The 16846-nt window shown below is 37.2% G+C and overlaps 1 protein-coding gene across 1 annotated transcript; it reads left to right on the forward strand.

Moving 5' to 3' along the window:
• Nucleotides 1-16171, forward strand: entpd3 (ectonucleoside triphosphate diphosphohydrolase 3). The gene is made up of 10 exons (XM_041989024.1): nt 1-162; nt 6925-7062; nt 8429-8546; nt 8765-8924; nt 9812-9971; nt 10077-10304; nt 10950-11213; nt 11287-11397; nt 12582-12719; nt 13448-16171. The coding sequence occupies exons 2-10, from the start codon at nt 6928-6930 to the stop codon at nt 13634-13636; spliced, it is 1503 nt and encodes a 500-aa protein (XP_041844958.1). The 5' UTR covers nt 1-162; nt 6925-6927; the 3' UTR covers nt 13637-16171.
• Nucleotides 16172-16846: the final 675 nt, after the last annotated feature.

Below are 16846 nucleotides of genomic sequence, written 5' to 3' on the forward strand. Positions count from 1 at the left end.
TGTTGGCCAGTCACTCTTGCGATCAACATCCTCCCTGAGCCTCTGGCTCCCTCCCTTTGCTGCTCCCTTGTTTCTTGTTCTGTTTTCTTCATCCTTCTTTCAGAGCTATTTTATTCCAACTTTCAACACTCCCAACAGTGATCTACAAACCAGCTCTTCAAGGTAAGATGCAAATTAACTTCACCACATGCATTTCTTTGCTTAAGCAAGCTTTTTACCAACCTAAAAATGAATATGCTTAAAAAAGTTTGATAAATACTGTCCCCCCCCCCCCTACATTTCAGTACTCTGTCTACTGTCTGATCTACCAAACTCCAAAGTCTGTCATACTCCACCTTCTACCTTGACAAGAACCAGTTTCTACAAGCAGAAGCGGCATGCACAAAAATGCACGAGTTATTTGAGCCCCAATTTGACATTTCTTTCTTCACAGAGATACAAGTGTTTTCACTCGACTGCTTATAAGCAAACTATATTTTAAAACTTGTTTCTTCTGGTTGATCCAGAACCAGTTAGATTTTGTTGGACCATATATTTTGTTAATAGTTTTTATTTTGTGATTGATATTAGTGTTTTTAGTAATTCATACATGTCTTTAAGAATTCAGCCCCAATTAACAAATCCTTCCATTGTGAATACATGAAAAGATCATGTTCGATTCTTCTTTTTCCAAATGAACTGCATAATTTCAAACAGTTAGTAAACTTAACAAAGAGTAAAGATGATTATGGATTAGCAGAAACTTTGCAGACCTTGTTAGTTTTATGGACTTATTATTATTTCTATGCACATTTCTGACATCAGATACTCTTAACTTAATTGCTTATTGGATTTAAGCATTTTTTGGTGATTTAGTTGTGTAGTGGTAGAGGATGTTGCAGTTGTAGGACAGGTGCCAGCAAGGTGAATGAGAAGTATTGGTGTTTGCTGCTTTAGTTATGAGTTGGACCTTTTCAGGTTGACACAATATTTTGATTTAGGTTCAAATTAATAATTGTTTTATTTCTCATGTGCAGGCTACAGTCAATGCAATCGGATTTTATTGCAAAAAGAACCAATCAAGTCAATATTCACAATGACAAAAACCAAAATAAACAATAAATGCAAAATATGAAAAAAAGCTAAATACTTTCAGAGTATTTAGAAAGCATATAAGCATGAAGATGAATATATTTGTTGATATACATGTGCAGGGTCCAGAGTCTGACACAGCCTGATGGTGAAGTATTTGAATCTTTTGATACGTGCAATCAGACTCCTGTACCATCTGCCAGATAGCAGCAGGGAGGAAAGTCTGGGTCCTGGGTGCTTGGTGGCTGTGGTCTAATGTGCAATGACAAGAAACTTCAACCCGGTGTGTTGCAGTTGGAAAACATCTAATACCTGCAAGATAGTGGGCCTTGAGGACCAGGGTTAGGGATCGCAGCTTTAAGCCATGTTAAAGGTTCTTGCACTATTCCAGATTAACTGAATTTTTGCACAAGATACACTCACTGCCAGGCCAAAAATAAGTCACCAGCAAAAAAAAAAACAAAACAAAAAAAAAAAACAAAACAAAACAAACAAACAAGCAAAAAAAAGAAAATAAATAAAAAAAAATAATAATAATAATAAAAAAAAAATAATAAACACACTAATAACCTGGGGTCCGCCTTTAGCTTGATTATGACAGCATTTGCTGTGGCATCATTACAAAAGGCTTCTGCAATTTAACAATTTTTTTCCATCCATTAATTTTTCTCAAAGACCTTGTATTGATGGTGAGACAGTTTGACCACTAGGCAAAGCTTTTTACTGCAAATCTCGAAGATTCTTAACGGGTTAAAGTCTGGACTCTGTGGTGGCCAGTCTATGTGTGAAAATGATGTCTCATGCTCCCTGAACCACTCTCTCACTATTTGAGACCAGTGAATCCTAGCATTGTTATCTTGGAATATAGTCTTGCCATCAGGGAAGAAAAAAAATCCATTGATGGAATAACCTGGTCATTCAGTAATCAGCTGGCCTCATTCTTTGGACACATAATGTTGCTGAACCTAGACCTGACCGACTGCAGCAACCCTAGATCATAGACTGCCCCCACAGGCCTTAGATTAGGCACTAGGCATGATGGCTGCCTCAATTGATTTGCTTCTCTTCTTACCCTGATGCTTCCATCAATCTGGAACAGGATAAATCTGGATTCATTAGACTAAATGACCTTCTTCTATTCCTCCAGAGTTCAGTCTTTATGCTTCCTAGCACATTGAAGCCTTTTTCTCTGGCTAGCCTCACTAATTAGTGGTTTTCTTGAGGCTACACAGCTGTTCAGTCCCAATCCCTTGAGTTCCCTTTACACTGTGTGTGTGAAAATGCTCGTACTTTCACTATCAAACAGTTTTCTGTAATCTTCTTGGATGTCTCTCTGTTTGATGCATGTCATGCATGCATGCATGATTTGACCCTTCACAGACTAACATCTTTTCCACAACCACCAGATGTGTCTTTCCACATGGTTGTTTAAGAAAGAGAAGCTACTCATTGCATTGGTTGGAGTTAAATAACTTGTTGCGACTAAAAGATGATCACCCTGCAGGAATTATCCAATAAGAGGCTTGTACCTATTTGCTTGGTTAAATCCAGATGGCATCTTTCTTTTTTGGCCAGGCAGTGTACGACTTTGCACAATTCTACTGCACAGCACTAACTTGACATATCACATTTGATATCATGTGATACATTAGAATTGCAAGAAATTTAACTAATTAACGTTTTACTGGACCCAGCACTTTTAAAAAGAAACATTTTAAGTAAATTAAATTGGTTGAGAGCACTGCAAAAAGTGTCTATTTCAAAGATTTTACAGCACACAGCAGCCCACTAAGACACCTCCTTGTCTGTTTGTTTCCTTAGGAGAAAAATGTGTGGGTTTTTTTCTTAAATCAGTTTTAATAGTTACTGAAAAAAATCATTTATCTTGCAACAGACACCAAATAGAATCCATCAAAAACCATGTTTTTTAATTCAAATGGAACAAAGTCTTGAATGAAGAAAATCCAGCATAATTTTAAAACCTGAAATTTTCAGTTTTTACACAGATCAAAGTCAGAATCTCTTAGAAAGGATAAGTATTACTATTTTTTTTTCTTTTTCATGTCCCAGTGTTGTCATGACACCTTGAAAAATAGCCCTGACTCATGTTTTTACAGACATTCCTGTGGTAACTTTAAATACCGTCCTTTAAAAGCATAACAAACATTGTTACAGCAGTGTTGTGTTAGTCTGCTGATAATAGTGTGGTATGATTTTTATGGTAAAAGAAAAAAACAACAAACTTAAACGTCAGAAAACTAAAGTGAGAGGTTTGACAGTCTGATAAGATTACTTTAACAAGTCTAAGGCAGCAGCTACCTGCACATGGCTGTAATTATTGTCATGCAGTCACAGAAAAATAACATGAAATCATTATGCTGTTTTGCACTCAGTTTCATGACTTAATTGTCAAAAATACTGTTCTTGTAGTTGTCAAAGCAACAATTTTATATTTCAACAGAGATTTCAATCTTTTACTATTTTGAAATTATATAAAAGATAAAGGGATAAATTTTGGGTGCAATTTATAGGTAATTTCTAACACTTTTTTTGTGTGTGTACAACAGCAAGTAAATATTTTGTTCCTTCGTGCAGCTAGCTTTTCCTCTCTTTTTTCCCCCTCATTCTTCCTCTTAACAAGCTTCTTGAGCTGTCCTGCATGCACTGTCCCTTTGAAGTCAGTCCCCACATCTGCAGGTTAGGGGGTTGTGAGGGCCATGACAAAACCTTCGACCTTTGTGCCTTTTGATTTAACTCCACTTTTGATGGGCATGTTTAGGAGAGTTATCCTCATGTAAAAGTTGAGTTTTTTGTGTTAATCTTGTTTTCTTTACATGTTCAACACTCCTCAAGTCACTGACATGAGCCCACAGCATGATCAAGCTATTCCTGTGCTTAACAGCTGGATTTTGCATTGAGGAATCTGCTATAAAGGTCATATTGGTGCTCATGATGCTGCACAGCAGAATAGTGCATCAGTGCTCCAGAGTATACAAGCAAACATCTCTAAAACTTTTTTCTGTCTTCCAGACCTCAGTTTGTCTTCCAATTTAACTGTAAAGAAAATTGATATTTCATAATTGCATCTCTTCTAAAATGATAAAGCAACTATCCGAACACCCTTTGCTATATTCTCCCAGCTCTCTCCTGCTTTAAAATTGCATTAATTTTCAGAGTGCAAGGCAGCTGCTTACTGCAGAGATCTAAGTGGCTCCTAGCCTCTCAGCTTTCTTAGTTGATTGTTAAAACATGATTTAAAAGGTCTGAGATCTTGGCAAAAGTCAACCGAGCAATCGACTGACCTCAGGTTCTCTTTTCTTTTTTGAAAATCTTGCATTTTTTTTTTTTCTTTTTGCATTTTGGAGATCAGTTCATTCTGCACAAACATAATAAACCTTTCTGAGATTATCTGAGTTTTGTGACATGGTGCATTATCTTACAGAAAGTAGCCATCAGAAGATGGGTACACTGTTATAAGGAGATTGACATGATTAGCAACAATACTTAGGTAGGCAATGGCATTTTAATAATGCTGAGTTGGGCCTAAAGGGGGGGCAAGAAAATATCTATCACACCATTACACCACCATCTGCAGCCTTAATCACTGACAGAAGGGATGATAGATCCATGCTTTCAGGTTTTTAACCTCAAATTTTGACCCTACCCTCTGAATGTCGCAGCTGAAATCAAGACTCATCACACCTGGCAATGTGTTTCTAATTGTGCTTTGGCTGTAATGGCTGTGGTTTATTGGATATTTTTCGAACTTTGTCTGTAAACTTTATTAATGGCTGTGTTTGAAAATCCCAGCACATCAGCAGTTTATGAAATACTAGCCTGCCTGGCACCAGCAACCATGTCATATCCAAAGTGACTTAAATCCCCTTCCTTCCTCATTCTTATGCTCAATTTGAACTTCAAAAAGTTATCTCGACCATGTCTACATGTGATTGTATATGTTCACTATTTTTAAGCTGATGGGATAATAAGATGTATAGTCAATAAGCCTTTCTGCATCTGGCTGCTCTGTCTGAGCAAGATTAAATAACTTTAGCACTGAAACGATTTTGATGTTCAAAGATGTTCAAACCAAAATATCACTCTAGTACTTCTGAGAGGGAGTCTCTTGTTTTTGCAACAATTCCCCAAAATGATTTCTTGCAAATATATGAAAAATTTATCAGGAAAGTTGCTGACCACATTTCCAGTTTAGTTTTGTTTTCCACAACAGATTTAGTTTGTATTTAACGCGAGATATGTATTGCTGATAACACATAAGATGTCACACTGCTATAAACTTGTGAAAATTTTACAAAAATAAAGAGGTCTGGCTTCAGCTGGAAGGTGCATTTTATAAGTTTTATGCCTGGACAGGAGGCCAGTCCATCATGCAAAGAGCCAAGCTGTTTGCACATGAGACAGCCCCTGTATTGCTGCACAAAACATCATTTATACGCATGGATAAGGAGAATTACGTCATTTGGCCAAGTTTGAAGTACTGAATGTGAGGGCAGCTCTGACAAAGGAATCATATCTTCCACAATGTCCTCATGGTACAGGTACTCTTGAGTGACTGTGCAAAAATAATAAAGAAAGAAAGAAAGAAAGAAAGAGAGAAAGAAAGAGAGAAAGAAAGAAAGAAAGAAAGAAAGAAAGAAAGAAAGAAAGAAAGAAACACAAAACAATGTACAGATTCAAGGACAGAGTGCAAATGTATCAGATATTATCAATGTCATGTCATGTCACCACAGAATAGCATCCCTAACATAATCCTAACACAAATGATTTCAACTTAAAAAGACATATTATCTGCTCCTCTGGTCCTGTAGGGTGATTCCACACACAGCTAAACCACACATAAACATTTGACATCATCTGCTTCATGGATCTGGGAGAAAACACTGCCTTCTGTCACGTATGTCACGTATAAACAGCTTTAATCAGACGAATTTCAAACATATCATACACATCAGAAGTCAATTCTCTTCTGTTGTCAGCATTTTGGCTTTAAATACCACAGAGAAACACAGAACATGTGTGGCAGGTTATCCTGCTCAGCAAGGCTTTGTGCTGTACTGGAACAAGATGGATAATATGTTTTGGATGTTGTAATCTTACTCTGAATCTAGCAGCCTACAGTCCTTCCATAAGGTTCAAACTGGGTCAGCCATTCAGTGTTGTGTTGAGTTTGTGAATTGTTCCCTACTGAGGTTATGATGGCATGAAATTGTATTTTAAATTCATGTTGCAATTCAATTAAGAGATTACTAAGGATTTTTGGTGAACACAAAAAAAAAAAAACATTCCCACAGTGTCTTAAAAGACATTTAAATTCTCCACTCGCACCCTTAAAGGAGTTTAATCTACAACGAGATGTGAAACATAAAATTAGACTAAACCCAACAACACATCCAAATTCACAAAAAACATTAAGAAACTTGACTCAGTCATGGCCTTGGTAAGTGTTGTGTGAGCCAGAAGTGGACCAGATGTCAATTTCCAGCCGGGCTTGCGTTATGGCTTGTGTCCTGTGGGCCACATGTGATCCAGATGTGAGTTGCAGGCCTGGACGTAGATTATTTATTTGTGGGCTACATGTGGTGGTCATGTTTTCGCAGTTACGTTCGCATTTATTCAACGCCACAACCCAAGGCTAAATTTGGGCACAAACATTTTTTGCTATCTGGGATGAAAAGCAAAAAATGTTTAAAAATAGTGTAAATAATGGTAATAATTACTGTTCATAGTCACTTTTCAGACCTATCCAAAAGTCATCACTTTAAGAGCTAAGAGGCATTTGATGAAAGTCAAGCTACTAATTTTCTTTTTATTAATTTATTGTCTTGCCAACAGAAAATGACTTCCAAGAAGAGAGTGGGCTACAAATGTCGCATAGCAGGAGTGCTGCTTCTCCTGTTGTCCAGTATTGCTGCCCTTGTTGCTGTTGCTGTCATCCAGGACATCTGGAAGTACAAGGAGTACAACTTGGAGGTGGACATAAACACACATAAATCCAGCTCGTATGCAAGTTTTAGTTGTAGATTTGGTTTAGATTTTTTGGAGTAGTGCAAATATTCCTAAAGCGTTTTAAGCCTTACAGAGTTAAATACTCTGCCAGAAGCAAGAACCTTTTTCATGTTCTTGAGGCTACAAGAACAAAATGACTTCATTTTTTTAACTCGCTGCCCTGGGGCCTAATTTAACAAGCTGATGTAGTATGCCAAATATAGTCAACTTTTGGGATTAATGAAAAACAAACTTGACGGGAAAATGTTCCTACCTCCACACAACTCTGATCCAGGCATACGCACATAATCTGGAAAAACTGGAAATGGCAACGCCGACAGTACAGACTAAAATCAAGGAAATTATGTGAAATGTGAGACATTTGTGCACAATCCAATATTACCTTTCACACCACGTGTTATATATTAAAGCTGTTTGCACACTTGGGGAAAAAAAATCAGGATTTTCAAGAAAAAGGGAGATGATATTAATAAGAACCTCAACCACTAAAATATGTTCTGTCATTGTGAAACAAAACTTCCATGTTATAAATACCTCCAGCTAAAAAGGTGGACAGTCTGCTGCCAGCATGTACTGGTCAGTGTAAAATGTAAGCTTTGGTCATTCCAGCAGCGGGGATGCAGACTGGAGCGTCTAGAAGTGATGCAACACTAACGAAACACACACGAGGTGCTTGGCTCGCTTCTCTTTTCACTATACACCTCCTCACTCGGTGCAGTCATTGCGTCGTGAACGCGCTCAGAAGGCGCATTTGGACGCACGTTTCTGGCTAAAACGGCTTTCGAGAAAAACAAACCATTGACTAAAATGGCCGCGAATAGCAGCGCAGCCGCAACGTGCCGCCCTCGCACTTGGTATAATTCCGCCTTTAGAGATGATTCTGATTTATAAACGGAAACAGGCGTAGGACGTGGGTTTCGCAGGCTTTTATAAACCTGAAATTCTTTGTGTGCCGCATTTCTCTTTTACCCTACCTACGCCACCTGTAGTTTGCTTTGCTACGCACAGTTTGACAAATGAGGCCCCTGGTTTGGGAATTCTTGTAACTTGTCTACACATCAGCTGAGCAAGACTTTCTTCTCGTGGGGCTCCGAGAAGTATTGTGTGATTGGTCGGAGATTTGAGGTGGGCGTGGTTTACGTGGTAATTGAGGTTAAACGGAAAGTTCCTCGTGCAACTGGACGAAAAATATTTTTTTTCATGTTCTTGTGGCCTCAAGAACAAAGTTCTGGCTTCTCGCCGAATATTTAACCTTAGCTTTTGTCAGATACACAACCAGATAGATGTAACAAAAATGGGTTTTGTGATGTGAATTATTTTTTTGTTTCAGTATGGCATAGTGATAGATTCAGGTTCGTCTCGTTCCAATGTGTACCTGTATGAATGGCCCGGGGAGAAGGAGAATGACACAGGAGTGGTGACTGAAAAAATGAACTGTAAAGTTTCTGGTAAGTCACGTTCTTCATAAAATAGAAAACAAACAAATAAACAATTTCATGAAAAGCTAGTGGAGCTACTGGAATGCTAATGAAAAATGAAAACATATGCTAAAACATTTTTAAAATCAGCAGTGCACCATAAACCTCTATTTAACTGATCAAGATGAGAATATTAAAAACACGTATTTAGGTAAGAATGTCATTTTAGCCAAGCTTTGCTCCTACAGGTGTTGCCATCTCAGAGATGAAAGTTGACCCACAGAAAGATGCAGAGACATGGAAAGGATTCAAAATCTGCATGGATCTCATCACCAGCGCCATTCCCGCTGAAAAGCAACACTCAACAACGCTCTTTCTGGGAGCGACGGCTGGCATGCGACTGCTTCAGTAAGAAAGAAAACTTAACTCTAACAATTTTGAGTTTCGAGTTGGAGTTTCGTAATTTGTAGTGACAGCAAACCAAAGTTTTGTGTTTCATTTTCAATAGTTTCACCTCACAAAAAATAGAAAGTGAATAATAGAATACATATTTAATTGATATTTTTAATACAATTAATTAGTTGTGCAAAGCCATTAATTGTAAATTGATCTTATTAAGGCCTATCAAAAATCTTAGATATATTAAGATGCATAAAGAAACAGTGGCAGTTGATATCCTGCTTGTGCTGTATTGACTGTGTAACTGAAGCAAACAGAAACACCATAAAGGAGTTGGGCCTCTGAGGGTCAGGGGACATGGGCAACTGTGCACTTTTCCTGGTTGGTAATCCAGCCTTGGATTTTTACTAAATCCTACTGAGTCACCAGGAAGTCCAAGTTATAAAAACAAGTTTAGACAGCTGGCTGGGGCAAAACTCATGAGCTCATTTGATAGAACAGCAATGCTGAAAAGTCCAAATGTTGGGTAGTAGCTGGTACATGGGGATTGTTGAGCTTAAGGGTTGTAACATTACACATTTAGCTTTCGAACTACTTGTGCTAATTAAGGGGAACAGAGGAATACCTAGTTTAATTTTATTTAAAGTACATCTGTATCTGCATAAAAACCAGTGTCATGTCTCAGATGAATATAAAGCTAGAAGATTGTTACTTCAAGTCAGCTTGGATCGGATATGGATTGAAAAGCAACAATTGAATTTGTGAGCAATATTTCAGCCATATTGCTTGTTTTAGCCTCATATACAGACATAAATGGTATCAGTTTTTTTTTAATCTCTTATTTGTCAGTTTCCAGTATTCTGTCTAACCCTAATCATTTTCTCTGCTTTGTGAAGCGAGAAAGATGAACAAAGGTCCAATGAAGTCATGGAAAGTCTCAGAAAATACCTGAGTTCACTGCCCTTCAACTTCCAGAATGCTTCCATCATCACTGGTCAAGAAGAAGGGCTGTATGGGTGGATCACAGTCAACTACTTGATGGGAAATTTCCTGGAAGTAAGAGACTTGATTTATGAACACACACTTGTCCAGGTTAATACATAGAATCAGCAAAACTATACATGTTTTATTTTAAATGACTCTTCCCTGTCATATTTGCAGAAAAACCTTTGGAACGCTTATGTGCGCCCACAGGGGGCAAAAACAGTGGGTTCCATGGATCTTGGCGGAGCCTCAACACAGATTGCCTTTGCTATCCAGGAACAACGTAACGGGTCTGACTACATGCATGTCAAATTATATGGGTACCCCTACAATGTCTACACACACAGTTTCCTCTGCTATGGCAAGAATGAAGCTGAGAAGAGGGTTCTGGACAAAGTGATCCAGGTAAACAATTTTCTTTGTTTTGATTTGTTTTCCATCTGTGTGCAGAGATAAAGACTTATCTTGGACAATTATGTCTCATTTATGTCTTGAATGCAAAAATCATACAGAAGAAGACTGGAAAAAAAAATAAATAAAAGAACCAATTGGGACCAGAGCAGATGAGATAACTGGCAAGCCAAACGGACTCCTGGAGAATGGAAAAATACTAAACAAAAGAACAAATTGACAAACTGAAACAACTAAGTTCATAACCATAGAGCTTCCTGAACATCCTCATGAAAAGAATCACGGTGCATTCAAAGCAAAATCCATTAATGGCCGTTAAGAATTGATTAGTGAATGCTGCTGTCCTTAACAGGCAAAAAGAGACCAGTCAAGAATGCATTATGTCATTAAGAATATTGATTGAACCATGAATGTCATCACACTAGCCTGCATGAAATGCATTATTTCTGGTAACTCACAGCTACGGTCTTGAGACTAATGGTAATACCAGAGGGAGAAATAAGCTTTGCTGTTAGACTGCAGTGTGTGTAAAGTTGCTGCCGGTTCTTGAAATAAAATGTTAACTTTAACATTTACAGGACAGTAATGATACAGTTAATTTTTTTTGTTTTCTGACATGTTTTTCCTTAAATGTTCCAGGAATCATCTAGCAAGTCTTACATAATAAACCCCTGCTTTCCAGAGGGTTTCAATACTTCTGTGAAAGCTTCGACCGTTTACGACACAGAGTGCACAAAGAAACCAAAAAACTACAATCCAGATCAAAAGTTCTTCATGGTTGGAGGCGCAAACTCAGAAAACTGTGGAAGATTAGTGAAGTCCATATTTGATTTCAAAACCTGCTCCTCATCCCAGTGCTCCTTCGACGGGGTCGAGCAGCCACCAGTCACTGGAGAATTCATGGTAACACACTTTGCAGATGTAACAGGTCCACACAAACAGGTGAAGATGAAAATAAACTAAATGTGTGTTTCAGGCATATGCTGGATTCTACTACACTGCCAGAGCTCTGCTGCTCAACGGCACATCAGATCTTGATCAGTTCAATGCCTCAGTAGGGAACTTCTGCCACACACACTGGACGTTGGTAAGTCCTCAAAACTAATACAAAGTTACAATAATAAGAAATAAAGAGTCATGACAAAAATCCTGTTATTATGCAAAACACATCACACAGACTATATTGATGTAAGCCTATATTTTATAAACTTGTGATGCTGCCATTCCTTCTCATAACTCCTAAATAACACTGAACATTCACTACACTGAAGATACCAAATGATAAAAGCTTTTGGGTGTCCTTTCATTCCATATGTCCTGCAAACCCTATGGTCTTATTGTTTGAATTTTTTATTTCAGAATTTTCCACACATTCTGTTTTGTGTAGGTCATCACTCGTGCCTCTTTCCTCTGCAGCTGTAGACTTTTAATGTGTGCAGAATGAGGTTTAAATGTCCTATTAAAAATTAGGAAAAAGTTGGGATGGACATGCCTGGAATTTTGTTGCCTTGAAGTCAGCATATATTTCTCAAAAATCTTAATACAGGTTTCTGCAGGGTAAATGATTCTGTAATGTAAATAAGTTTGTGAAAGGACACTGGTTTAACAATATATCATCAGAGAGCCTGGTCTTTGGACTGTCCTTTCTTGCTGTTAACAGTCTGGAGGGTCCTTCTCATCTTTTGTCCAGAAGAAAAAAAAGACAAGATCTTGAATAATCACTATTTTGACCATAGTACATGTTGCCTTGTCTCTTTGAGGAACAGAGTCCTCAAAGATACTGTTTTTTTCAGTACCAAATCATGATAAAATCCCTTGTTGACATCAACTGTTTGAATTTTTTTTTAAATCTCATTAGTAGCACTAAAACAAAAAGAAAAACAAAATAAAACAAACAAACAAATAAAAACTTAGCTTTGTTTATACTGTAGATTCTAAATTCATTTTCCATACTGTTGCTGATTTGGGATTGCACATTTAACTGAACCTAAGACATGCATTAAACATACATTTATTAACTGCAGTTTATAAGGAAGAAAAGTCTGAAACAATACCTTTTTAAAGGACATTTGTTCTTTAGACACACACCAGTGGGTCCTTCAGTGGTCAGTCTCATTTCAGTTGGGCCTCAAACATGTTACTTGAGGAAGGTGTCTTTGTTTTTTTTCAATCATGTTTTTTTTTTATCCTTTTGAGTTTTTTTAAATGAAATTGCATGATTATTGTGGTGTATTAAAGTTAAATTCTGAACTTTGTTTCTCTTCATTTAAGCTGAAAAAACAAAAGGACTGGATCTCTGAAAAATACCTGAAGACTTTCTGTTACGCAGCTCACTATGTCCTCACACTCCTGGCGGATGGATACAAGTTTGATGAAGACACCTGGAAAAGCATTTACTTTGAAAAAGAGGTTAGTGGAAGAGAAAAAAAAACAGCTCTGCCATGGAGATCAGCTTCTCCTTTGCCTGCAGATGACAACAAAGTTGCTGCACAACAGACAGATAATGCTCAGCTTATAGCTGTTGCAGAATACAACCAACTGTGTCTGGAAAAGGAACTTTTTTTTATTGAGCTGTCATGACTGTAGCTACTCTTTGCAGAGACAGACAGATATTTACCAGCTTTCATAGCATACATAAGGCCACCCACTGAGGCCAAAGATAGATGAAGATACAAATCATCATCTGTCATAAAAGGCACGCAATGTACAGTAGATTCCCACAAGGGAACTCTCTCACCAGAGGGGATTCCTGGTCTGTGACACACAGTTAACAGTTATGAGTCATAAAGAAAGATAAGTCGGCAGTTTCCAAATTACATGAATGTTGGCCTTCAAGCACAAGACAAGACTAGTTCTCAACAGCTTCAGTGCTTTCAGTTTTGAACAAGGACTTTCTGTACTGCTTAAAGCCTTCAGGGTGTGAGGGAGTGTTTAAGTTGGTCGGTCCTCATGGAGGAAGTTCCAAAACTGACACACTTGGATTTATTTACAAGGATCTCCTTTTATTGCCATGACTCATACTTTGCCTTCAAACTATCACTGTGCAACTTCATGAGAGAGCTGTTTGATTTGTGACACTTCTCTGGACACGCTAAGTAACTTACTGATGTGCATAAATTCTTTTCTATCCTCTTCAGGTTAAGACAACAAGCATCGGCTGGAGTTTGGGCTACATGCTGAGCATGTCCAATATGATCCCGTCTGATGTGAAAGAAATCTTTCCAATGACAAACCCTGTCTTTGCTGGCCTGATCTTTTTATTTTCAGCGTTAGTCATTGTAACTTTTGTCATAGTTTTTATATTCCTGGTTCGTACTTGCTACTGAGAATGTAAATCACTAAGAGAATCCCTGAAAGCCTTGTGGGGCAGCTGCAATGATCTAGTTTGCTACAGTTGCATGTGCCGAGGTGTGTGTAGTGAAAGTTATCCATCAAAATGTTTTATTTTTCAGTTCGAGTCACTGAATCAGGATTCATAGTGTGTGTGCCTGAAATTTAGGATTGTAGCTGAAGTTGAACTCTCAACTTTTCAAGATGAAGTAACTGATCACCCTTCAGTAGCATGCAATGTCACTAATTTAAAGTTATTGGGAAGTGAAGGTGTGAATCAAGCATATTTTCCTTCCATTTCAAAAGCTCTATCATGTATTGTGGTAGTGTCTTTCAGTCTTTGAACAACATTCACATGTAAGCTGGTAAAGAGCAGCAAGAAGTGAGATGGGCAGGAAACACCAAATTATTTCAGTACTGAGTAACTATAAACCTTTCATATCATCCAGCTCAACTTTCAAAGAAATGTAATTAGAACATAGTTCATCTGTCCAGCAGATTTAGTTTGCTAAGCTGATGGGAGCAGGACTCAGACGCCAAACGAAGCAACCCGATATTACAGTATGTCTTTAATGCAAGCCGTAATGTTTTTAAACATTATCCAAGTAGTTTTAAATCAGAGCAAAATAAAACGGAATGAATCTGAAAATGATATTTCAAAGTGAAGTTACTTTATAACAGCAGTATTTGGGCCGAGAGTGGAACTGGTTTACTTGGCTTAATGGTGGTGTGTGTAGCTCTGACCTTCCAACCTCCATGTTGCCTGTTAATGAGACGCAACAGTGGTGTTGTGACTATTTTTGCAGTGACACAGTTTTCCTCTGTGTGACTATTCTGGTCTAGCACAGTGTGAAAGAAAAGAGAAAATTGAATTTTTGAACATGCATCAATCATTTTTTTCATGTATATTTTAACTTTTTTGGTAAAAACAGCTTACAAGGACAGTTCACGCTGCACCTCAGGGAATCTTTCAAAGATTTAAGTAACAATATAATTGAATTTATTAGACTTTTGACTCAGCAAAGGCCTTATGAGCATGATGAATGATGAATGAAAGGACACCCTGAGATGTCCATGTACTTTTTCTTGTTGCACACTGTATAATCTCAAGATTTTCTTCATCTCAAAATGAGATTCTATATGCTTAAAACGTGGGTGTTCAAATGAAACTTTAAGCCAGAGCATGAACTATTTACTCACTTGTTGGTTGTGTTTGCTCCTCTAGAATATGTGTAAGTGCACTGAATACAGCTACTTTATGTACAACAGAACGGCCACATTTGGTGTAATGTAGTGTTTTAAACTGTGGATTCGTTCACTGAAAACATACTTTAGGTGCCTAACAAAGTACTAGTCTTTTGAATGAAAATATACCCGATAGAAAATGCACTGAATGTGCAATGTGCCATTCTTTGATTGTGATTTTGCAACTAAGTTGGTGCATGTTATGAAAATACCATTAGGTACATTCTGTTCTACTTAGATTTGACCACAGGATGGCATTTCTATTCTCAAACTGTAGGATCAGGCTCTAAAATAATACATGAATCCATTTTTAATCATCAAAAACAAATGTTTAACAGTCTTCTTTTTTTGTTCTGTCTTGTTTTTTTCCCACAAGATTTGACCACTTTTAGTCAAACTAAACAAAAACTAACAAACCAGGTAAGACAAGCTGTGAATAGAGGTAATGGGAGTTCATTCTTTTAATGATGCTCCCATCCCGACATTCATCGTGGTGTGATGTATCTTTACATTCTTTATAGTGATCCTGTAGTAATAGTTTTTTTTTTTTTTTATGGTTTATTTCAGGTAAAGGTATATTTCTATAGAAGTATATGTTTATAATAACTATATGTTGTTCCATTACTGAAGATTTTAATTTGTTTGGATTACTTATGCACAACTGATTAATCCTTTTTATTCTAGTGACACATTATCCAGAATGTTTTAAGGGAAATCTCCAGTAGAAACAGTGTTATTGTTGTAATATGAAGATGTGTAGCCTTAGATGAAAGACTTACTTTCATCCCCACACACTGGTTTATGTTAATAGATTTCTTCTTTCCCCTACTGATTCCATTTGATCAGTTTTAGAACTGAGCCTTATTGATACAGTAAAAAAAATTATTAACCAACAGGGAACTGGAAAGAAAATAATACTGCCACAGTTGTGTGTAAAACACATGTTATAGTCCATTCAAACTATGTTAATAAAAGTGTTTTTTTTTTTTAAATAAAATTTCTTCATGAGATGATAATGAAAAGGAGGGGACAACAACAACAACAACAAAAAAAACATTCCACTAAACCACAAAAGAAGGAGATTGGCTCATGGAGCTAACCAACATATTTTTGTTAAACATTTAACATTTTGAAAATATCAAGTTTTACTTGCTAATATTCAAGGAATGTCATGACACTGGAGAAGGTTTTGCATGATTTCATTTGATGCACTGCCATGACTGTTTTGGCAATGCTTTGATGATTATGTCTTCATCAGTACATAATAAACAACTCTACTAACTGCATTGTTTTGTGGCTTTCTGATAGAGTTCGCTGAGGTACGCTCAAGCTTGACACTTCATCAATCTTCTCACAAAAATCTTATCAGGTAGAAGAAGCAAGATCAAAGTGCAAGTATCCTTGTTTATGCCCTTTTGTTGTGTCTTTATCAGCTGCAGGTCAACTTTAAATGGTTACTACCTGAATCCATACACACATAAACAGCCTTTTAAACCTTTGCTTTACACAGAAGACAATGGCGACATCTAGTGGTAATAAATGGCAACTGCAGGACGTAGGCCAAGTATTAAGAGTTTGATATTTTTCTTTTTTTATTGAAAGTTTGTTTAAAAAGAAAACAAAGAAAACAAACAGAAGGACACATCTGAAACTACATCAATATCCACTGGTTCTACAGACACTCTCAAAATCACAACTTGAAAGACATGGGAGGCGTGTGATCGAGCAAATAAAAAAATAGCATCATCAAAGTTATTTCTGTTGCATCTTCTTTTACACACCTGTACAAAACAAGATCTCATAAATATTACTTTTGTTCCTGCATTCTTCTGTCTCTCTATTTCTTTTCTCTTCCGTCGATAATTTATTTTCCACAAGAGGTTTGTATCTGCTTCATTTTGGTTGAACCACTTTTTCTTCATCTGTTTCAGCGTTTCCATCTGTTTCCTTTCATTCTTGGG

The sequence above is a fragment of the Melanotaenia boesemani genome, chromosome 6 (genome assembly GCF_017639745.1).
Source record: "Melanotaenia boesemani isolate fMelBoe1 chromosome 6, fMelBoe1.pri, whole genome shotgun sequence".
In the NCBI taxonomy this organism is placed as follows: Eukaryota; Metazoa; Chordata; class Actinopteri; order Atheriniformes; family Melanotaeniidae; genus Melanotaenia; species Melanotaenia boesemani.